Source organism: Podarcis erhardii, assembly GCF_964252035.2.
Source record: "Podarcis erhardii genome assembly, chromosome: 10".
In the NCBI taxonomy this organism is placed as follows: domain Eukaryota; kingdom Metazoa; phylum Chordata; class Lepidosauria; order Squamata; family Lacertidae; genus Podarcis; species Podarcis erhardii.
Window position 1 is genome coordinate 11,251,187 of NC_138500.1, and position 24,124 is coordinate 11,275,310.

Here is a 24,124-nt window from a genome sequence, read left to right on the forward strand (position 1 = left end):
CAGTAGATCTGTTATAAAACGAATGAACCTTGAGGCCCCTAATTCTCCCCAGAAGCAAATTTAGTCCATATTGATTTTTTTAAAAAAAATAAAAAATGGGTCAAGTACACCCAATTGGAGTCACATGACTCAACTTGATTAATTTTTGTTGTATATACTTCAACAGTCACCAGCACAGATGTTGTAAAGGCATGGTGATCTGCCATGGAACATCCCCATTTAGGAGATCACGGTAGTTACTCAGACCTCATTTCTGGTTGCAAAGGGGGCCCCATAACAATTCCAGCTTCACAGCCCCCCAAATGTAGGTCCATTACTGGTGGGCAGGCTTTTGTATCTATGGGGGCTTCTCGTGGCTTCCTAATCACACGGGGAGCCTCCCACCAAAGTCTCCCCACTACAGAGGTTTGTGGTTAGTCTGAGAAAGTCTCAGCTGATTGTGAAGTCTCAGAGTACCAGTGATGGCTCCTCAAGCCAGTAGTTGTTGAAGAAGGCTTGAGAGTGACGCCTGACAAGGGGAAGCCACAAAAATATTTAGGCAACCTTGCCCACATTGTTCGTTTCCTCCACCCACAACGTCAGCAGTTTCCATAAACCACCTTGAAAGGCAGCCCTATTGTCACGTTAGCTTCTTTAGTGTGAATTTTATAACCCCTGGTATTTAGGAAAGACTAATTTGTTAAACTATTTGTTAAATATCCCAAAAACACAGCATTTTTATCTTTTTGTTAATTTGGCACTGTAAAAAAACAGGGTGGGTTGGAAAGGTTTAAATAAAAAAATAGATGGAAGGTTTTTTTTATGTATAAAAATATTTACTTCAGGGAGAAAATATCAAACAGAATAATTTACAAGGCTTAAGATCTGATATTTGAGCATAGAATATGCACCTAAAATCCTGAAAAGCTTAGCAGTGACAAGGGAAAAAACACCTCATAAACTTTCTAAGGATTCTTGAGGAGGCTGTCTTCAAATCAATATTCTTACCCAGCCGATCTTTCTAGCTGTCCCATAGGAGAAGCCAAGACAGAGGAGCCATGCTCTGATCTGGAGTTCACCAGAGCGTGGACAAGCGGTGTCACAATACGGGTAAGTGTTCTTAAACACATCCTGAGGACAGGTGAAGAGAAACACAATGTGAAGCTTCTGTTTTCGGAAGGCACATGTTTAGTTCTATGCTTGGAGCATTTGAAGTCCTTTGGGCACTTTGGTTAAGTAATCCTTGCAACTACTTTGTACCAGTATTGTGATATCAGTTTTCCATGGCTATCTTCTACCTTCACTGTCAGAGGTGGCATGCCTCTGAGTAGCACTTACTGGGAATCGCAACTGGGGAGAATACTACAATCATACCTCATGTTACGTTTGCTTCAGGTTGCGCATTTTCAGGTTGTGTCCCGCGGCGAACCGGAAGTACCGGAAAGGGTTACTTCCGGGTTTCGCCGCTCGCGCATGCGCAGACGCTCAAAATGACATCAAGCACTGTGACGTTAACATATGAGAGTGCTGGAGGTGAAATAGTTAAACAGGTTACCCAATCAGAACCCAGGGGGTGGAGTCAGAAGGACTATAAAACCAGCTCTGGTAGGGGCGAAGGGAGAAGTTCGTTGGGAGTTGGGTGGTTGGTTGGAGTGGGAGTGAATTGGGATAGAGTCTGTGGGTAGGTTGAGTGAGTGTAGTGAAATAAGCTGAGTCAGGAACAGTTAGGAGCCAGGAAGACAAGTAAATATCTGAGAGGTGGTTTAGTGAGTGAGAGCAGGGAGCGGAAGTTATAGGTCTGGATAGGAACCCATGATTGTAACTGACCGATACGGTTTATAAAACCACACACTTGTTAAACTGCAATAAATAAACAGAAGTTTATGTTCCAATTTAACCCTGACTGGACTCCGTATTGTCCCAGGTAGGGCCTGGGTGGTGGCAGCGAGAAATAAAGTGGTGGCACAGGGATCAATAGACGGTGAAACATCCGGGGACCCTGTGTGATCGCCACAAGCACATGCACAGAAGCAGCAAATCATGACCCACAGACGCAGGTTGCATTCTGCTCACGTTGTGAACGGGCCTCCGGAATGGATCCCGTTCGCAACCAGAGGTACCACTGTATTGCACTTGAGTTCCACTTGTGGGCGTCTTGTGAGAACAGGATGTTGGGCAAAATGGCCCTTTGGCCTGATCCAACAGGTCTCTGTTTTTAATAGATTATACACAGATAGTTTCACTTCTATCACAGTTTGTTGCTTTTTAATGGTCCCTCCATGTTTTTAGCTGTTTTTATTTTTATCTGTAAGCTACCATGAGTGCCTGGGAGGGGAAAAAGACAGGGGAGGCAGCAGTTACTAGTTGTGAGCTCAACCTGATTGGCATAAGGTACAAGCGCTATGGGTTGTCTTCTTTGGTGGGACAGATAACCGTGTCTCACTGGTCAGCATCTGCCCGCCTCATTCCAGGCAGACCCCAGTCAATAAAGTGGTTACCCGCCATATTCCACTTGCTTCAATAGGTGCTTGGAGCTCAGAGTGTCACTCAACAAGGGGACTGGACTTCTGCATCAGGAAAAAAGACCTCAGCCCCAAAGCCACACTCCTCCATGGTCTCCCAAGACAGAAGGATGCCTATTATTATTATTATTATTATTATTATTATTATTATTATTATTATTCTGCAGGAGACAAGGTCCAAGGCAATACCCTCCCATTCCATATCTAGAAGCCAAACAGACTTGAAAGTGAATCAGCCTTGGCAAAGAGGCAGAATCCTGTATCACACCCAAAGACAACACACTAGCTTATGAGGTGAAGAGAAACTATGGTCTCTGCCTGATGGTACACATCAATCCTGACAATTTGATGATGATGATGTTGATGATAGACTCAGTGCTATTTTTCTAGAAAAAGAGGTCCTGGAACTCACCATGGATGCTTGTTCTTTTATAATAGTAATGGCACCCACTTGAGATGGGCCAGAATTGAGTTCCATTAAGTTCTGGCTGAAAAAAGACAATGAAGATGATACCCCGCTCATCTGGCTGGGTTGCCCCAGCCACTCTGGGAGGCTTCCAGCACATACAAAAACATACTAAAACATTAAACATTAAAAACTTCCCTATACAGGGCTGCTTTCAGATGTCTTCTAAAAATAATATAGTCACTTATCTCCTTGATATCTAATGGGAGAACATTCCACAGGGAGGGCGCCACTACCAAGAAAGCCCTTTGCCTGGTTCCCTGTAACCTCACTTCTCGCAGGGAGGGAACTGCCAGAAGACCCTCAGAGCTGGACCTCAGTGTCCGGGCTGAATGATAAGGGCCGAGATGCTCCTTCAGATATACAGGGTTGAAGCCAGTTATTGGTGGGCCTGATTGTTCTCCTCCAAGCTGTGGTTTCTTGTGGATTTTATGCAGTGCCTACAAATATAAACACTTCACCATTTATGGTAAAGGCACAGATTCAGGGCAAGACTTCATTTTGGTGTTTTTGATTTTGTTTTTAAGAGGGGAGGTTGCAGTCCTAAAAATCAGCCAGAGACTTACAGGGGAAATGGGGAAATAACAAGTCCTCCTCTTATGCAAACCGGTGCTTGTGTTTCCTCCAACCCCTTGCAACAAACATCTGGAATGCAAGTCAGACATTTAAAAGTGGGGCTGTGGTGGACACTTTGCTCGAAAGCATCTCTAATGCTCCTGAACTCAGCAGCCCCATCTATGAGAGATGGCATGTTTTGACTGCAGCCGGAGATTAAACTGGGCAGGATTTTATCATCCCTCAAGCAGGGCCAAGAATCGAGTTCCCAAGTTTCGGCGCTGCGCTGCCAACTCTGCAAACATTTGGCTGGCCCGCAGGAAAAGGAAAGCGGCTTTTGAAAGCACTGGAATGCATTTTTCAATTAGTCATTGCACGGCTTAAAAGGACAGGCATTACAGCGCTGCGGGAGAGAGAGACGAGGGGCTGGAGACATGGGAGGCAGTAAGCCAGCCTGGGATGGAGAGAGAAGAAGAGGTTTTATCAGGCAGGAACAGACCAGTCAGAAGCATCAGTCAAGATCCCACTTCAGTTAGATAGGCTTTGTTTAACCAAGGGTTCCCAGGGGAGGGAGAGGCCCTGATGGAAAGCCAGAGACCCTCTCCTTTTGTTTGTTTTAAACATCCCATTGACTTAATATTTTATCTGTGCTCCCCAAATTAGAATATAACTTCCAGAAAGTAACTTCAGCACAGGGGCAGGTGCTGCTTCTGCAGCAAATTTCTTGCCCATGTGTTTAGTGGTTGCCTTGCCTGGAAAGAATTATATTTCTCATTTTTTAAAAAGCAAAGGAATGAGAGCTCCGGCAGGCAACACATGGCGATGTGGTTTGGGTTTTGCAATCCTTTGGGACGAAAACTGCACTAGATCCATGCTAAGCCCTCAAGAGACCGCCTTCCTCGGAGGCTTACCAACTCCAGGTCCTGATATGGTGGCCTTGGGCTCATCTGCAGACCAAGTTCTTAATGGCCATCCCTGAACCATTGGAAATATAGCTTGGGAAAGGGATAGCGATCTCTAGCGGAGTTGAATCGATCTACAAATGACAAAACATTCATAGCAAACCACAACACCGATTCTGGGGTTTCCTGTTATTTGACTTTAACAAGACCCAAGTGGGACCTGCAACATAATGTGCCCAGTTCAGTGACATAGCTTTCTCAGCTCTTTCTGCTGCTGATGATGATGATCACTTTTTTCCTGCTTCTTTCTTCCACTTCTTTCTTCCATTAGTCACTTGCATGACTAGCCAGAACTCATGAAGTGAGGAGGATGATGTCAAAACACTATATAGCCAATTAGAATTGGCTGCACAATGTTGACTTGGGAGGAAAAGACAGTCAATTTGGAGTCAGGGCAATGCTTCCTGGATTATTGAGGTGGATGATGTCATCCAATTAGAGGACCATCCAGCGAACTCTACATGGCCAATTATTTGGGGTGGCATCGAGGGATTGGTGAATCTGACATTTTTTGTTTCTCTCAGCTTCTCATATGTTTCCCCTAACATAATGCATTTTTATATGTTACTTTCACCCAAACAGGCATATCCACGCACACTTTCCCCTATTACAGTAATACCTCGGGTTAAAGTAGCTTCAGGATAAGTATTTTCGGGTTGCGTGCCGCGGCAACCTGGAAGTAATGGGGCGCGTTACTTCCAGGTTTCGCCACTTGCACATGCGCAGACGGTCAAAATGAACGGTCACGTGCATGTGTGGAAGCAGCGAATCGTGACCCGCGCACACACAGATGCGGGTTGCATTCGCTTCTCAATGCGAACGGGGCTCTGGAATGGATCCCATTCACATCCAGAGGTACCACTGTATACACACTGTTGTACTAATTTTTTTGGTAGGAAACCGAAAATTCAGACAAATGCGAATTTCAAAGGTGAGCTGTGTTGCACTTTGTGGGTTGTTTCAGAACGTGTGAATTAGGAAAGTCTGCATTAAAATGTAAAGAGAACTGAATTTCTCCCCAACCCCCAACGGACTTCACTGAAGGCAAGGGAAATCTGTGAAAAGAACAAGTGTGGGCAATGTTAACATTTTCACAAGCAGTGCCAATGGGTATGTGACCTGCAGAAAACATTCTGAAAAACTAAGCAGTTTGGACTACACCAGAAACAATGTTCACTATTGCTCTCCCAGATCTCCATCCTAGACAGACTCCAGAAATCCTTTGTGTGGGGGTGGAGATACTTATACAGTGGTACCTTGGTTCTTAAACTTAATCCGTTCCGGAAGTCCATTCCAAAACCAAAGTGTTCCAAAACCAAGGTGCGCTTTCCCACAGAAAGCAATGCAAAATGGATTAATCCATTCCAGGCTTTTAAAAACAACAGCAATTTAACATGAATTTTATTATCTAACGTGACCATTGATCCATAAAATGAAAACAATAAACAATGTACTGCAGTCATACAATCAATCAATCAATCAATCAATCAGCAGCTGAACTGGGTTCCACACAGTCACAAAAACAAAACAAAAAGCCGCAAAAACAAAAACGCAAAATAAATAGCAGAAACAGACATACCTCAACGTAACACTCAAAACGGAAGTGTGGTACTCAAATCGGAAGCATAACACTCAAAACGGAGCATGTTCAGCTTCCGAAAAAAGTTCATAACTGGAACACTCACTTCCGGGTTTGCAGTGTTTGGGTTCCAAGTTGTTTGAGTATCAAGACATTTGAGAACCAAGGTACCACTGTATGTATGTATCTGCATGTATCTGTCTGTCTGTCTAACCGGGAACCAAAACCTCACAGATTGTGTGTGATGTTCGCAGTGCCCTGTTATCCTTCCGGGAGAAACCCACAGAATCTCCCGCATGTATATAGAAGAAAATGTCAGGTCCCTGAACTATTCAGTTTGTAACAAACTTCTCTGGGACTTTAAAATGACCTCCCTATATACACAGCTGTCTAAACCAAAGACGCTTATAAACTCCTCTGACATGCTTTTTCTGCCGCACCCCTTCTCTGCCAAGGCACATGGGTGAAGGCTGGTGTTCCCCCCGCTCCTGCCCCCCGCCGCCAAATGCTCTCTGACATCTTGGACAATATTTTTGTGTGTTTGAAAGACAATCTGCTCCATCTTCACTGCTGCTATATTTCACAGCATAGGGACATCATATGCTTTTGGACTTGGAGGGCTTCGGTCCTTCAGCAGGTACTGGTGTCGCTGCCTCTTGGCCTGTTTGTATTATTAAATCTAGGCAGTAATGTGTTGCAGATGTGTGCACATCTGTTTCTTGGCAAGAGGGCAGAAGTGCTGAGAAAATGTCAAGTCTTAAAAAAAAAAAAGAACACCGTCAAGCCTATAAGAAGAAACAGAACATGAACATTTGGCCACAAGGGAGCAACTTCATCGGTGCAAAGGTCTACAGCTCAGGGCAGTCATGGGAGTTGTAGTCCAAAGCATCTGTAGGGCACCAGCTTGGCAAAGGATGGTTTAGCGGTTCTCAACCTGTGGGTTCCCAGATGTTGTTGGACTACAACTCCCATCATCCCTGACCACTGGTCATGCTGGCTAGGAATGATGGGAGTTGTAGTCCAACAACATCTGGGGACCCACAGGTTGAGAAACACTGGCTTAGGGGCAGGGTAGCCAACATGTTGTTGGACTCTAACTCCTATCAGCCCCAGGCAGCATGGTTTGTGATCAGGAATGATGGGAATTGTAGTCCAATAGCATCGTCCTTAGACCCACCAGTTGTTTTGAAGGGTGCTCATCTCTATTTCTTCATGAGGTAAATCCTCAGGCATCTAACTCCTCTTTCTCTTCTGATCGAAGAAGGCAGAAAAGGAGCTGAAAGATGTAAGATTAGGCTTCTCCACACTCCTGCCTTGCTATTTTTTAAATAATAATAATAATAATAATAATAATAATAATAATAATGTTTTTATTAAGGGATTTTCTTCGGAGTAACAATAGAACACACAGAGTCCCTGTTTTCAAGTCATAGAACCATGTGAAGCAGTCATATTCAGAGGGAGACATTACTGTTAGAGTGGTACCTCGGGTTAAGAACTTAATTCGTTCTGGAGGTCCGTTCTTAACCCAAAACTGTTCTTAACCTGAGGTAACACTTTAGCAAATGGGGCCTCCTGCTGCTGCTGCACTGCTGGAGCACGATTTCTGTTCTCATCCTGAATCAAAGTTCTTAAGCCAAGGTACTATTTCTGGGTTAGCGGAGTCTGGAACCTGAAGCGTCTGGAACCTGAAGCGTCTGGAACCCGAGGTACCACTGTACAGGCAACATGGGAAGAGAGAGGCGAGAAAAGGGGGGAGACCGTAAAGTTTCATTCTTTTACACAGTATATGGGCAAAGTTTTTGTGTCAGTGTCATATAAACAGCTATTTTATTTTTGCTCAGGGTGCAAGAGAACAGAGGGCCCAGGGTGTAGCTGGTTGCAGTGTATTTTGCGTGTGTGTGTTGGGGGGATTGCAGTCAAATTAACCATATCAATTTGCATGCTGTTGGGGGGAGATTGATTATTGTCTTGCTGGCTTCCATAAGTAACAAAGGGGAGCCACACTGGGGTAAATACATCCTGGGGGCATGCAATTTCCTCTCTTTAGTAAAGTTGGGGAGAAATTTGTTTGGATTCAAATTTCTGTGGGAGCTAGGGCTGCCATACACCTGGGTTTCCTTGACCGGTCCTCTTTTTTGCGGGGGGGGGGCAGCGTGGAGAGGGCAGCATGCCCCTCTGGGCAAATTTTTGTATTTTATATGAAATGTCTGAGTTTTGGGGTCCAAGCCTTGCGTGGGTTTCTGCAGGTGGCGATAGATCTGGCTTTCGCTTCCAGTGGTTTTTCCTGGCACAGTTTTCCCTGGGCCCCTCAGCCTCCCATAGTCCAGAGAGCAGGAGGCTGAAGACGGCAAAGATAAGAGGGGTGGGAAGGAGGGAACAAGCAGGCGGGTGGCAAAGGGGTCAGCGCCAGGGAGCGGGTGAGCGAGGGAATATGTGGAATGGTGCTCCAAACGTGTCTGGGTTTGGGGGCTACAGAATAGGGCAACCCTGGTGCGAGCCCACCTAGCTGGACTTCCCGTGTCAATACACAGACTGACCACCTCAGAAGGAGCTGCTTGGCCTAAGCCTGGGAAGTGAAATCATTTGCCTGACCTCTTTGGGTCTGTTGTTTGGAAACTCTTGACATCCTGAGTAGAGAACATTTAACGTGCCTTGGAAAATCCGTTCCCCTGAAGCAGCCTTCTGCGTGCTATACTTAACCTTTTTGGAATATATATATATATATCTCCTATCCTTGCGGGTATGTCGTTGGGTGTTGTTGTGCTTTTTAAAAATACTTATTTATTTTCCTGTCGCTGTGGAGGAGTGGGCAAAATGTCAGGTAGGTCAGGAGAAAGGAACCCTTGGCTTTACTTTTCCAGAGGAAGGGAAACGTTCCGAACAAACGTAATAAAAATAAACGGATGCTCGCGGGACAGAAAAAAAGGTCTATCTTTGTTGTAAGTGTGACCTGGTCACAGGGGCCGGTGGGGGAGAGGAGGAAGAAAAAGTGTGTTATGTAAAACAGGGGTCATTTCCTATCTTGGGGGTTGGAGTGTTTGCATGTTTGTGTGGAGCGATGGGCTCCCACAGAAAGCTGAAACGAAACCTATATGCTAACTGAAAACTATTTCCTGGGAAAAGTGTGGCATTTTCATTCCCATTACTTGTTTGTTTTGCCTTATTTTTACCTTCCCCTTCTCTCTCTCTCTCTCTCTCTCTTCTTGAGGTGGCTTACATGTCAACAGGGGAGGCCCCACCACAAATGCAAACTGGCACAGAATGGACAGGCGAGAGGCTTCCAGCTCTGGGCCTGCCTAGCTCAGTGCTGCATGCACTGACTGGCAGCAGCTCTCAGGGATCTCCAAACAGAGCCTCTGCCAACCCTACCTGGAAATGCTTATGTATGAACTACTCAGTGCCAGAGTTAAAGGTAAAGGGTAAAGGGACCTCTGACCATTAGGTCCAGTCGTGACCTGGGGTTGTGGCACTCATCTCGCTTTATTGGCCGAGGGAGCCAGCATACAGCTTCTGGGTCATGTGGCCAGCATGATTAAGCCGCTTCTGGTGAAACAGAGCAGCACACGGAAACGCCGTTTAACTTCCTGCTGGAGTGGTACCTATTTATCTACTTGCACTTTGACGTGCTTTCGAACTGCTAGGTTGGCAGGAGCAGGGACCGAGCAATGGGAGCTCACCCCGTCGTGGGGATTCGAACCATGACCTTCTGATCGGCATGTCCTAGGCTCTGTGGTTTAACCCACAGCGCCACCCGCGTCCCTCACAGACATGTGCCAGAGTTACGTATAGCTTATATTTACGTATAAGCTAAACAAGCTAAACTTAGGGCCCCACTCTCTTGGGCGCCCCAAAAAATTTAAAGGGGGAAAAAACACCTGGATGTACATTTCCAAAATATAAGATAAGATAAAAAACAATATAAGATAAAAAACAAATAAAATAAAACCTACATACAGCAACAGTGTTTAATAAAATAAAAATAAAAATTAAATTATTTTCTTACCGGCAGTGATGATAAGCATTGTTTGGATGGGGGACTTTTATCCATTTCCGCAGTCACACAATCAATCAGTAGCTGAACTGGGTTCCACACAGTCACAAAAACAAATTAACCGAAAAAGCCTAAAAACAACAACCGCAAAATAAATAGCAAAAACAAAAGCGCCAGACTTAATCCGTTCCAGAAGTCCATTTGACTTCTGAAATGTTTGAAAACCAAGGTGTATCTTCTGATTGGTGCAAGCACCCTGGAAACAATAGCCGACAGCCGCATTGGACGCTCGGCTTCCGAAAAACGTTTGAAAACCGGAACACTTACTTCTGGGTTTTCAGCATTTGGGAACCAAGGCATTTGAGAACCAAGCTACCACTAAATCAGAGGATATTGAAGAAGGTGTATTCTTTTCTCTCTCTCTCTTTACTTTGTGTTTGTGTGTTATAAATTTCCATGCCTTTGGTTTAAAGTCTTTGCACTTCTTTCCTTGCCAATTAACATGAATTATGCAGTGACAAGTTTGTGTGAGATAGATGGGAACGGGGCTTTAAAGTGAGTCGCGCATTGGGAGAGAAGGAGGGGGAGGAGCAGAAATCAAGGTGACAGGTCTTATTTTCATTTGTTTCAATTGACTGGGATTTCTAGGGTTTTGTTGCTGCTTTTTTTTATAATCTCCTATGGCTTCAAGGACAACAGCCTGGCACACAAAAATTGTGCACGGCCATTTGTGTCAAGTTCACAAGCAGCCACTCTTCCTTAACTTCTAAGGTATTTTGTTCATGGGACTGTTAAGCTGAAGTTTGCAAGCACATTGCTTGATCATTGCAATGAGAAAGCGTTCAGGTGTTCAAACAATTACGTATTATTTTATACACCGCTTGGTCGTAAAAAGAAACAACAAACCAACAAATCTCAAAGCGGTTTACAAATAGATAAAAAATTGCACCAATAGTTGAAAACATGCAAAAAGTTAAAATACTAAAACATGTTAAAATTCACACCAGGTTTTTAGCTTCTGGGTAAGCTTGTCTAAACAAAGATGTTTTCGATAGCTCAGACAGTAGCAGACCATCCAAGTGTCCCTTTTTTCCAGGGACAATCCCAGATTCACAGAAGCCATCCTGGTTTCTCATTTGATACCAGAATGTCCCATTTTTCCTTAAGATGTCCCTATTACCATTGGAGAAATGTTGGAGGGCATGGTAGAATGTCTCTATTTTCATCAGAACAATCAAAGAATTGTAGAGTTGGAAGGGACTCCAAGGGTCCTCTAGTCATAGCTGTCAACTTTTCAATTTTCTTGTGAAACGTTGACAGCTACGCATCTAGTCCAAATCTGGAGTCCTATTCTGGATGGGCTCGAACCACCAACCTTCTGGTTAACAGCCAGATGCACTGACCCATTGTGCCACAGGCTCCATGTATCCCATTTCATTTCTGGTGGCTGCCATTTTGTTTACATGCAGGGAACTACAACGATGCAATAACCAGGGCACTGAGGGTAAATAAAATGGCAGTCTCCGAGAGATGGGCACAGAGAAAGCCACCCGCTGCTACAACCTCACCTCTAAATGGCATAAATGAAGAATGACTGGGGAGTCTGGAATGGGACTCCCATTGATTCTTGTCTGAATTTACAGTCATACCTCGAGTTACAGCAGCTTCAGGTTGCGATTTTTTGGAATGCAGACCACCGAAACCCGGAAGCCCCAGAACGGGTTACTTCTGGGTTTCGGTGGTTGTGCATGCGCAGAAGTGCTAAATCATGCTTTGCGCATGCGTCGAAGCGCTGAATCGCAACCAGCGCATGCACAGACGCGGGTTGCAAATGCTGTGGGTTGCGAACGTGCATCCCGCACGGATGACATTCGCAACCCGAGCATCCACTGCATTTTGGAACCAATGAAAATTGAACTGAGTGTCCTATGCTTGGTATGCTTTTCATTGTGAAATGGTTGCATATCTCTATAGAAGCAGGCATGCATGCATCTGCACACATACACACTGTTTTTGCCACTTTGTGTGTGGCACTGACACCACTCTGCAGGTGGAGATTGGCAGAGGCCAACAGGACTGGGTGGAAGGATGGTCCTGCCCAGTCCACACACACCAGTCAGGCTCAACTGGGGTTTGAATTGCACCCTAACTTACAAACAGGGTGCCAAATGGTTGAGTTAAAACAAAGGTGCTGACCTTTAAAGTCCTAAATGGCCTTGGCCCAGTATACCTGAAGGAGCGTCTCCACCCCCATCGTTCAGCCCGGACACTGAGGTCCAGATCTGAGGGCCTTCTGGTGGTTCCCTCGTTGTGAGAAGTGAGGTTACAGGGAACCAGGCAGAGGGCCTTCTCGGTAGTGGCACCCGCCCTGTGGAACGCCCTCCCATCAGATGTCAAGGAAATAAACAACTATCTGACTTTTAGAAGACATTTGAAAGCAGCCCTGTTTAGGGAAGTTTTTAATGTTTGATCTTTTATTGTGTTTTAATGTTCTGTTGAGAGCAGCCCAGAGTGGCTGGGGAAACACATCCAGATGGGCGGGGTATACATAATAAATTATTATTATTATTATTATTATTATTATTATTATTATTATTAGGCCTCACTGCACTCAGGTGATAGGAAAAAAGCCAAATGCACAAGAATGTAAGGTGTGTCTGCAGGATTAGGCCAACGACCCTTCAAGTCCAGCATCCTGTTCTCACAGATACATGTGGGAAACCTTCAAGCAAGATCTAACCACACAAGTTTGTACTTATGAACGGCGGAAATCACAAACCCTGTCTTAAAACGACTTTGAAGAAACATTTAAAAGAGGGTCTGTTTACGCTCCGTCAAGAAATTAGACACCTTTCACTTCCTAAGATTCTGAACACAAAGGGAATATTCAGATACGTCAAGGCGTTAAACCTCACCCCCCCTTGTTCCCCCCCCTTTTTTTCTCATTTCAACAATAACAGGAATATGCTGCCAGAACTGAGGCTGTTTTGAATTGTGGCTCTGAAATTAACAAATCTGTTACACATTGCAAAAGAAGAAGAAGAGAGAGAGCCAGAGTGAGTTTTTGGTTCGGTCACTGCAGGGAAAGCTTTGAGGGTGGGGGAAAGAGGAGAAAGGGGTGGGGAGTTTTTGGAAAGGAAAAAGAAAGAAAATGTGTGTTTGCTTTTAGAGTGTCATAAAATCTTAACTATGGGGAAAGGAGGGGGGGCGGGAATCCTAACCTCTGGGCTAAGTCTAAGGAGAGCAGGGGAGAGCGTTGCAAAATCGCCAACAGCAGAGAACGGCTCCAGCTTGCAATAATCTGTGAATGATTGCTAGCAGTGTCGGCAGAGCCTTCACATTTTTTGATCTGTGCTTGTTCCTTAAGAAAGCAGAGGCGGACGGTGTTAATAAAGAGAGATTTAGCTGCCAGCTTGCACTCTCTGAATTACAGTGGACGGCAAAAAGGTCACAATTTGATCAGTTGCAGCAGTAGATTACGGGGTCTTTCTCCTTGTTTTTGTTTTAAAAGGAGGGAGTGAAGGTGGGGAGGGGGGGGGAGTGATAGTGGAGAAATGCAGCCCAGGGCTTTGGCAAGCCTTTTAAACACAACAAGATAGGGGGTTTTTGTGGGGGGGGGGTTGCGGGGGGGGGGAGGGTGGAGAGAAAGAGAGACGCTCAAGTTCTTATCAGCTGGAAAAGGAGGAAGAGCTCTCTCCCTCTCCCTCTCTCTCTGTGTGTTTTTACTTCTTCGTTTCGGATTGTCTGTTGTCATTCCCACCCAGTAAAAGCCGAGACAGCAGCCTGCTTCTTAGTAGCTCTGCAGCTCTGCAGATCGTTTGCTTTTTACATTTTCCTGTCTTTTTGTTTTTTTAAAAAATACAATGGTTTCAATCATCTCTGATCTGGACCCACTGAAAAGCTGGAAAGTTTTAAGGTAGGCCTCTTTCTTTCTTTCTTTCTTTCTTTCTTTCTTTCTTTCCCAATGCTCTGCTTGCTTCCCCCTTAGGAACCCCTCCTCCGTTTACCTTACTCACAAGTACAACGCATGCACGGGCTTGGTCTGCGCTTCAGAATCACATGGGGCTTAACCTCGACTGCACTGCAACCTCGGTGCTGTAACCACAATATGAATTCCTGGGTTCAAGACACAACAAGAGTTTCTGGTAATTAGACCCCCCTCCTTTTTTTAAAAAAAGGATGAGGGGGGTTCAGCTGATGTTTCAGCGGAGTCTTCATTGAGAACTTTGAATTTATCCCTTAATGCAGACCGGAAAAGTTGGTTGCCTTATTATTTTAAAGTGGGATTTATTTCGAAGCTGGAGCTGTAATAAGTTTAATTCTGGCTGAGACTGCTAAAGAGTTGAAAAACTTGTGGGGTTTTATTATTAGAAGTTGCTTCGTTGGAGAAAGGATTTTCTAAGTGATGTGTGCATTGCTGCCTTAGCAGAGGGCATATCATTAATTTTAGGGGATTTTTTTTTCTTATTTTGAGCTTTACAAAATACTTTTTGGCAACTATTTATACAAGGCATGATTTTGGTTCTTGAGGGTTGTTTGTGCCTTAACTCTACTTTTTAAAAAAGTAAATGGGAGGGGAATGGTTACTGCTTAAATAGATTTTACACGAATTTGACCTGTCACAATAGTGTTCTGAACTGCTTTGTAAAGCTACCCACTGAGTTTTTGGTTTATAAAGTACACTGCTTCCTAAAAGTTTTCGGATGGCACTGGAGCCCTTTCTTAAAACTTCTCCTTGGAAAACTAACCACAGTTCTCTTGTTATATCTCCAAACTTTTGCATTTTATATCCAATGAGGACAGGCCTTTGAAGAAGTGGATGGCTGCCGTTTATTGCCATGATGTGATGTGATGAGATGAGATGAGAATCTGTTCTTCGGTGGCCTTATTATTACAATTTTAAGGACGGATGTGCTGCAAAGTCGTTTATCTTTGCAGCAAGGTGTTTATCTTACAGCAAGGTGTGTGCATGTTGTGAACAGAGGACTGTGAACAGACACCTCCCACGCAAACACATTTGCTGACGGCGAACGTGTGGAGGGGCTTTCAAATCCCTCTATGCATGTTCTATATAAGTTGCATTGGAGGAGGAGGTGTGTCTGTGTACACGACTTGCGAAAGGCAAGAAGGGGTTGGAATGCTATAACTTCCCACCCGAGTTTCCAGCGATACAATGCATCCCAATGGCAGCATCAGCTATGATTGCTTGAAGCTTTTGTGTGTCTCTGGCGGTTTTCTTTTCTCTTCTAATCTTGTGCTTCACAGACAAGGACACCAGGCCTTAACCTTGAAAGGGGTGCCTTGCCTAGATGTTTCCTTTCATATCTGCAAGCGTTATCTATTGTGTGTTAGAATGGAAAGTATTTGTTGTTTGCGGCTCCTGTTCTTGATCTTTGGACATTTGGCTTGCCAAATTACTTTCCCCCACACCACACCACCCCTGACTGCTGGGGCAACTACAGTAGGATGACATGAAGAACTCATTGTCATACAGATAAAGGGTAGAAAAGGTCTCTCTCTCTCTCTCTCTCTCTCTCTCTCTCTCTCTCCAAAAGACACAAGAGCACAACTAATCAAAGATTGGCACCCACAATGCTTTCGTACTGATGTTGCTGTGAGAAAATGTTGTATTTGCAGAGAGCAAATGCACTTGAATACAGGGAGAAGGGTGCATGCCTCTTAAATGTCTTAGATTTAAAGACAAGTCGTAGAATAATTTAGAGTTGGAAGGGACAATGCAGGTCATCTGTGCAATGCAGGAATCTTTTGTCCAAAGTGAGATTCGAACCCACAACCCTGGGATTAAGAGACTTGGGATGCACTGACAGAGCTATCCCAGGCTGGCAGTCAAACTGTGTTTAGAAGATTTGTGGTGATACTTTTGGTCAAGGCTTCAATGGCCTGATAAACATATTACTTACCCGGGGGGGGGGGGGCGTCTCATTTATTATTTAGCTTAGATTAGTTTAAATGTCTTTTAAAAACAAAACTATTCGGATTATTTTACAATAGATTAAATGCAGAACGGTATGAACATTGTCATATCTTAAGCACACCACCTCAAAACACAAATCATCAGGGATAATCAAGGAAACAAAGGCATAAAAGCAACCATCCCATCATATGCCTGGGAAAAGAGGAGCATCTGGACCTAGCACTGAAAAGACGACACAAGTCTGCACCAGGCAGGCCTTGCTGGGGAGAGCATTCCACAGGTGGGGAGCCACCACAGATAAGACCTACTCCTTTGTCACCGCTCTTAAAACTTCCATCACAGAGGGTACACAGAGGAGGGTGTCTGATGTTGACCTAAGGGAATGGGCAGGTTTGTGATGGGGCTCTCGGTCCCAAGCTGTGATAGGATGTTGCTGTTGTTTAGTCGTTTAGTCGTGTCTGACTCTTCGTGGCCCCATGGACCAGAGCACGCCAGGCACTCCTGTCTTCCACTGCCTCCCGCAGTTTGGTCAGACTCATGTTAGTAGCTTCGAGAACACTGTCCAACCATCTCGCCCTCTGCTGTCCCCTTCTCCTTGTGCCCTCCATCTTTCCCAACATCAGGGTCTTTTCCAGGGAGTCTTCTCTTCTCATGAGGTGGCCAAAGTATTGGAGCTTCAGCTTCAGGATCTGTCCTTCCAGTGAGCACTCAGGGCTGATTTCCTTCAAAATGGATAGGTTTGATCTTCTTGCAGTCCATGGGACCCTCAAGAGTCTCCTCCAGCACCATAATTCAAAAGCATCCATTCTTCGGCGATCAGCCTTCTTTATGGTCCAGCTCTCACTTCCATACATCACTACTGGGAAAACCATAGCTTTAACTATACAGACAGGATAGAACCATCCAATGCAGCTGGGCCAGAATAGGGGCTCTGTGATCTGACCACCTGGTTCCTGTTCTCAGTCTGGCTGCTGCATTGTGCACCAGCTGAGGTTTCCGAACTGCCTTTGATGGCAGCCCGTCACAAAGCAAGCCGGTCAGTAAATCACACAGTTCAAAGCTGGAGTTAAGCGAAACATGATCTTCACAGACTTGGCAGAGTTTCAGACCTAATGAGCACACCCTGTAGGCATGGGCACCGACTTGCCCCCCCCCCACATTAAGGGGTTGTGGTGTCACATGATGTCACAAGCATGACATCATGCGTCCCTCCATGCATCCCACCCCCGCCTGGCATGCAAGAGTGCCTGGCAGTGGCGGGCTGCAGGGAATGGTGGCCCCCTCCATTTTGGGAGGCTCAGCTCCCTACCCACAAATATTGAGGAGGCTGAAGACCCTTTCGCCCCCTATAGTTGGCACCTCTGCCTGTAGGTCCTGCTCAATGAAATCAGTTGCTGAGGCTGAAAGTCCCTGCCTCCCCACAGCTGTATATGTCTCCTCCTCTGCAGGGCTCATTGCAAACAATCAGAGACTGTGCCTGCTTACAGGCTGCCTTTGCTCCTCCTGTTTCATATCTCTCCTGGTTCTGGGAGACAAGGGAGGAAGGGAGCTTGTTGCAGCAGGAGGGGAAGACACCCATGACTCTTCACCAGCCTGACTCATCCCTGCCTCTGGGAACTGTAATTAAGGGTTGCTGGGAATTGGAACTTTGTGAGGGGTAAAGTTGAGCAGCCAGAATTCTTTGAAGGAAGGAATGTGCTTTAAATGTATAGTGTGGACCAGAGGTTGGCAAACTAAGGATTGTAGGCCAGATCAGGCCCACCAGGCTCGTAAATCCGGCCCACGGACCCTTCCGCCTGCTTAATCAGTCCCCACACTGAGCTAAACCGGCACAGCGTGTCCTTGAAAAGAAGCCATGGACACCTCGTCATGTGGGGACTGACTTCTGCAACGCTTGCATAGCATTCGGGTTGGCTGCAGGAACTTCCTGCAGCCAATCCAAAGCCTCGCCACCTGTGCGCTGAGGTAAACCCTGCATGGCCATGGACAGAGAGGCTGGCGGGTCTGGGCCACGCCATGGACATCATGATGGGCACGTCATGGGGCTTCAGCCAGAGCTTGGCACGCCTGGCATCTGGCTTGGCACTGCTGGTGGCGGCGCACTTGGCGGTTGTGCTGGAGCAGCTGGAGGGCGAGCTGTGCGGCACCTGTGTGGCACTCCATGTGCGCACCCTGCCCGCCAACCTGGCCTCTGATGACGGGCCGCAACGTGTGGTGCACACCGCCTGGGAGCTCTGTGGGGAAGGGCCAGTGGAGCGGCTACTGCTCATCAGCAACACCGGTGAGCGGGCTGCTCCAAGACACACTCCTGAGCACGTGCAGAGTGCATTCCTCCTCCAGGTCCGGAGGCAGCTGTGGGACCGGCTTGCAGGGTATTTATATTTTTCAAAATATAGTCTGGCCCCCCACAAGGTCTGAGGGACAGTGGACCGGCCCCCTGATGAAAAAGTTTGCTGACCCATGATGTGGACTGTAAAGCCCCTGTCTCCATTCTGATTCTGCCTCCACCCCATTTTGCAGCTGGCAGGCCTAGAGAAATCGCTGCTTGCTGTTTTTCTTTTAACACCAGCCTCTTCCACATTCGCCTTAGCTATTTGATTCCTGATTCCACTCAAAACTGGAAATGCTGCATACAGAATGGATGGCAACAACGCAAGATAACTTTTTGTGTGTTGATGTCAAAAGGTTTGGACTATAACTTGGGAACATTTTTATCCAGTGATTTAAACAGGTCATCTTCAACATCATGACTCTAGGCAACAACACACACCACCAGAGGTATGCCACGTGTTACCGAGCTACTATTCTGGGAACGCGGCAGAGAATATATAAAAGCTTATTTTATGGGGCTGCGTCTGTATCTCCTTCTGCTAAGGAAATCAGGTTATGTCCTGATCTTGTTAAACCAAGGGAAAGAATAGTTTACATCAGAGCCCAAATAGTTTTATCCTTAGAAAAGAGCATCCTCGTCCAAAAGCTGAGTCATACCTTTCCCGGAACACCAAGCAGGTGTAAAATTCCACTTTCAAACACTGGAAGAAATATATTCAAAGTTGTTGTGAGCAGTGGCTTGTGGGGCAACTCCCTACTCAAGCTGTCAGCCTGGCAGTCAGTTATGAAGGTGAGCTGGACAGATCAGAAGAGGCTGGCTAGTGCAGCCCCGCCAGAAAATGAGAGATGCTCATCTGGCTAGAGGGCAAACTTGTGGTGGGCAGCATGCTTAGAGAGGGTTCAAAGCAGGGAAAGAAGCAAGGACTGCGAAGGAGCGATAAAAGAAAAGTATACAGAGCTGGGCTTTGATCACTCTGATACAGTGATCTTTCTCCCAGTGGGCCCTACCTATGCACCAATAGATCCAGTTGTGATCACACATTCCTTAAGAACAGTCCACTCTCCCTCCACCACCCTCAGCTTTATGATGGCACCTGCCCTCATTGTCTTGGGGAAGTAATTCAAGAGAGAAGATAAAGAAGAAGAAGAAGAGTTTGATTTGATATCCCGCCTTTCACTCCCTTTAAGGAGTCTCAAAGCGGCTAACATTCTCCTTTCCCTTCCTCCCCCACAACAAAGACTCTGTGAGGTGAGTGGGGCTGAGAGACTTCAGAGAAGTGTGACTGGCCCAAGGTCACCCAGCAGCTGCATGTGGAGGAGCGGAGACACGAACCCGGTTCCCCAGATTACAAGATTACTGCTCTTAACCACTGCACCACACTGGCTCCACTGAATGGACTGAATCACTCACAAGCATCTGATAATGATTGATTAATCACCCTGATTAATCTGTGAGATCTGAAGGTCCTTTAGTTACAGGAGGGAAGATTTTGGTTCACCATTGTGCTAGATGTCTTGATGGTGAGAGCATTTGGAATACTCCAGCTCTGGGTTTCTGGGACTGGGCAAGGAGATTGGCTAGATGGCATGTCCAGCCTTCAAGAGACTGAGAACTACTCCCACTATAAAATAAAATAAAATGGCAGTGATCTACCAAGGTTGTTGAGCTTTTTTAAGGAAGTCAAAACTGTTTAAAAAAAATTTTTTTGGGGGGGAGCCAAGATCCACCACCACCACGATCTACCAGTAGATCACAATTATATCTGCAATATTTTGCTTACGTATTGGAGAAGAACATATTGACAGCCTACGGAAGGTCATTCTTGTTAAAACCAGTTAGTGAGGCAAAGGCCTCTGTACTGGAAATTTGGAGCATGTCCATGTTTCACTTTTTAAAGATGGTAGAGATTAATAGTTGCTGAACTGTTCTCTACCGTTCATGCGTTCTAACTTGGATGGAAGCAAACATCCACTGAAGGATGAGAAAACTATTGAGCAATATGTAAGCAATAGCAGTTCTGTCACTTAATGAGTTCGGTCCTGTTTTTGGCCTCCCGTCTACAAAGGCGGTGCTTGTGGTGACAGGCCAAGACTGGACAAATGATTGATGCTAGCATTTCTTATGTGAAGTAGTTCAGACCTATCGATCTCACTTTCTTGGGGAGGAACAATCTTAGCTGAGAAGAGCGGGTAGAAATTTTGCAGAGGGTGATGTAATCGGAGGTTTTTCTCTCTGTGTGTGCAATGCATACTGCTCCGGTGTGGAAAAGGATATAAACACAGAACATGTGAAACAGCTTTCTGCTGAGTCAGACTATTGATCCAGCCAGCTCAGTATTGATCCAGCCAGCTCAGTTGCTAGCAGTCATCAGTCACAATTCTTTCCCAAACTGCTAACCCAAGATCCTTTTAACTGGTTGTACCAGAGACTGAGGGTCTCAGTGGTAGAGGATATGTCTGTGGGTGCAAAAGGTCTTGGGTGCGATTCCTGTCATTTCTGTGCAGGGCTGTGAAACACTCCTGTCTAAAACCCCATAGAAGTTATTCCAGCCACTGTAGGCAGTACCAAAGTACACAGGCCTTGGTTTGGTTTTGGTTCTGTGACTTGGTGTCTTCCTATGAATCTAGGGCAGCGGTTCTCAACCTGTTGGTTCCCAGATGTTGTTGGACTACAACTCCCATCATCCCTGAGCTCTGGCCTTGCTAGCTAGGGGTGATGGGAGTTGTAGTTCAACAACATCTGGGGGACCCACAGGTTGAGAAAGGCTGATCTAGGGCAAGACATGTGCTCCCCAGCCCCTAGTTACAGATCAAAGCTCCCTTCGATTTCAGCCCCCTGCCTCATGAAAGCAGCCCAGAGCTAGGTTATCTCCAACAGATGCCTTCCCAGCATCCACCACTCCTGTAGGTCATTCTCCCTGTTCTCAAGCTGTTTTTACCATAACTAAGGGTTCTTCTAATGTTCAAGATCTGCTGAGGAACCTGGAAATAGTTACTTGGTTTCAATGAGACACTTAATATTTCTTTTGGAAACAAGTAAAGGCAAACTAACAACCTGGAGAAACAAAACATGAAATGAACCCAACTCTCAACTTTGGACTACTGTATAATAATAATAATAATAATAATAATAATAATAATAATATAATGTATATGCCACCCATATGACAGGGTTCCCACAACCACTCTGGGAAGCTCCATAGTGGTATCTTGGGTTACGAACTTAATTCGTTCCAGGGGTCCGTTCTTAACCTGAAGCTCTTCTTAACCTGAGGTACCACTTTAGCTAATGGGGCCTCCCGCTGCTGCCGCCACGCTACCGGCGCACGATTTCCATTCTCATCCTAGGGCAATGTTTTCAACCCGAGGTACTACTTCCAGGTTAGCGGAGTTTGTAACCCGAAGCGTTTGTAACCCGAGGTACCACTGTATTATATTATTATGTTGTGCTACAGAACAGGTTACAGAATCTTCGGGTTACGGCCGTGGCAAACCCGGAAGTATCTACTTCCGGGTTTCACCGCTCGCACATGTGCAGAAGTGCTCAGGTGTGTGTGCAGAAGTGGCGCATCTAGTTAGATTTTTCAGGGTGCACACGGCACCCCGAAACGAATTAGATCCGTAACCAGAGGTACCACTGTAGTAAAAACAAACATCACATGCTAAAAACTTCCCTGAACAGATCTGCCTTCAGGTGGCTTTTTAAAACCGCATAGCTGTTTATCTGTTTGGCATCTGCCCGGAGGGCGTTCCACATGGCGGGTGCCGCTACTGAAAAGGCCCTCTGCCATCATCTACCTAAAGTTTCACCATCTGTTCCAGCCTTTCTCAACCTGTGGGTCCCCAGATGATGTTCAACTACAACTCCCATCACCCCTAGCTAGCAAGGCCAGAGCTCAGGGGTGATGGGAGTTGTAGTCCAACAACATCTGGGGACCCACAGGTTGAGAACCGCTGATCTATTGGTTCATGAACATAAGGAGAGTTCTGCTGGGGCAGGCCAATGGCCCATCCAGTCCAAAATCCTGTTCTCACAGTGGCCAACCTCACAAGCAGGATCTGAGTAGAACACCAGTCTCCTCACTAAGCAACTGGTATTCAGAGTTTCACTTCTTCAAGAGACACACAGTGTGCCTCTTCCATTCTGAACCCCTGTTCCATCACAGGCCCCCATGCGCCCCACAAGAAATGGCCTGACTGTTGCTACTCTGCACCTGTTCTTCTTTCTTCTGATGACCCTCCTTCTCCTCTTCTCTAGACTCACTTCAGCTCCTCTTTCCACACTTCCTCTCATTTGACTCCCCCCCTGGAATTTCATGCCCCTACTTCACTCTTCCCGTGCTCCGTAATCTGATAGGTGCAGGGAGTGCATAGCCTAAGATGTGGCCATTTTCTTACATCTCGTGGATGCTTTAGCTGGGATTCATGCATTGCAGAGGGTTGGACTAGATGGCCCTTGAGGAGAGGGTCCCTCCCAACTCTACAATTCTATGGTTCCTTTTCTGTCTCTTCACAAACCTAGTAGAGGTAGATTGGACTGTGGTGCTACAGGGGCCTCGCAAAGGCTGAGAGGTCACTGACAAACTGGAACGTGTCCAGAGGAGGGCAACCAAAATGGTCAAAGGCCTGGAAACAATGCCTTATGAGGAACGGCTAAGGGAGCTGGGCATGTTTAGCCTGGAGAAGAGGAGGTTAAGGGGTGATATGATAGCCATGTTCAAATATATAAAAGGATGTCACATAGAGGAGGGAGAAAGGTTGTTTTCTGCTGCTCCAGAGAAGCGGACACGGAGCAATGGATCCAAACTACAGTGGTGCCTCACAAGACGAAATTAATCCGTTCCGCGAGTCTCTTCATCTAGCGGTTTTTCGTCTTGTGAAGCAAGCCCATTGACGGCTTAGCGGATTAGCGCTATTAGCGGCTTAGCGGCTTTTAGCGGCTTTTAGCGGCTTTTAGCGGCTTAGCGGCTTAGAAAAGGGGGGGGGAGGAAAAAAACCCCCGCAGGAACTCGCAAGACATTTTTGTCTTGCGAAGCAAGCCCATAGGGAAATTTGTTTTGCGAAGCGCCTCCAAAACGGAAAACCCTTTCGTCTAGTGGGTTTTCTGTCTTGCGAGGCGTTCGTCTTGCGGGGCACCACTGTACAAGAAAGAAGATTCCACCTAAACATTAGGAAGAACTTCCTGACAGTAAGAGCTGTTCGACAGTGGAATTTGCTGCCAAGGAGTGTGGTGGAGTCTCCTTCTTTGGAGGTCTTTAAGCAGAGGCTTGACAACCATATGTCAGGAGTACTCTGATGGTGTTTCCTGCTTGGCAGGGGGTTGGACTCGATGGCTCTTGTGGTCTCTTCCAACTCTATGATTCTATGATTCTAGGTTGTTGTTGGCACCATAGGGCCAGGCTTTGGGGGCTGATGTCTAGTGTCCCACACAGCAAAATGCGCAGGATCCCCCCCTCCCCACTTAAATTGAAGCATTGGTGGCTTAATAAGATTTTGAAGGGCTGCCTTCAGATGTCTTTTAAAGATAAGATAGCTGCATGTTTCCTTCACATCTGAAGGCAGGGCGGGCGCCACTACCGAGAAGGCCTTCTGTGTGGTTCCCTGTAGCCTCACTTCTCGCAATGAGGGAACCACCAGAACGACCTCAATGTCTGGGCTGAACGATGGGTGTGGAGACGCTCCTTCAGGTATACAGGACCAAGGCCGTTTAAAGGTCAACACCAACACTTTGAATTGTGCTCGGAAACGTACTGGGAGCCAATTCAGATCTCTCAGGACCGGTTTTATGTGGTCCTGGTGGT

General features: G+C 46.1%; 1 protein-coding gene across 6 annotated transcripts in view; it reads left to right on the plus strand.

Annotated features, from left to right (window-relative positions):
- The first annotated feature begins 13,666 nt into the window (after positions 1-13,666).
- Positions 13,667-24,124, plus strand: part of CELF2 (CUGBP Elav-like family member 2) — a 559,297-nt gene continuing 548,839 nt past the window's right edge. Inside the window, exon 1 of one of the 6 annotated variants that reach the window (XM_081879933.1) lies at positions 13,667-13,973. In XM_081879933.1, coding sequence (XP_081736059.1) covers positions 13,921-13,973 — 53 coding nt within the window. In that variant the 5' untranslated portion in view covers positions 13,667-13,920. The remainder of the gene's footprint in view (positions 13,974-24,124) is intronic. The other 5 variants (XM_081879914.1, XM_081879916.1, XM_081879924.1 and 2 more) reach the window with 5 other exon arrangements.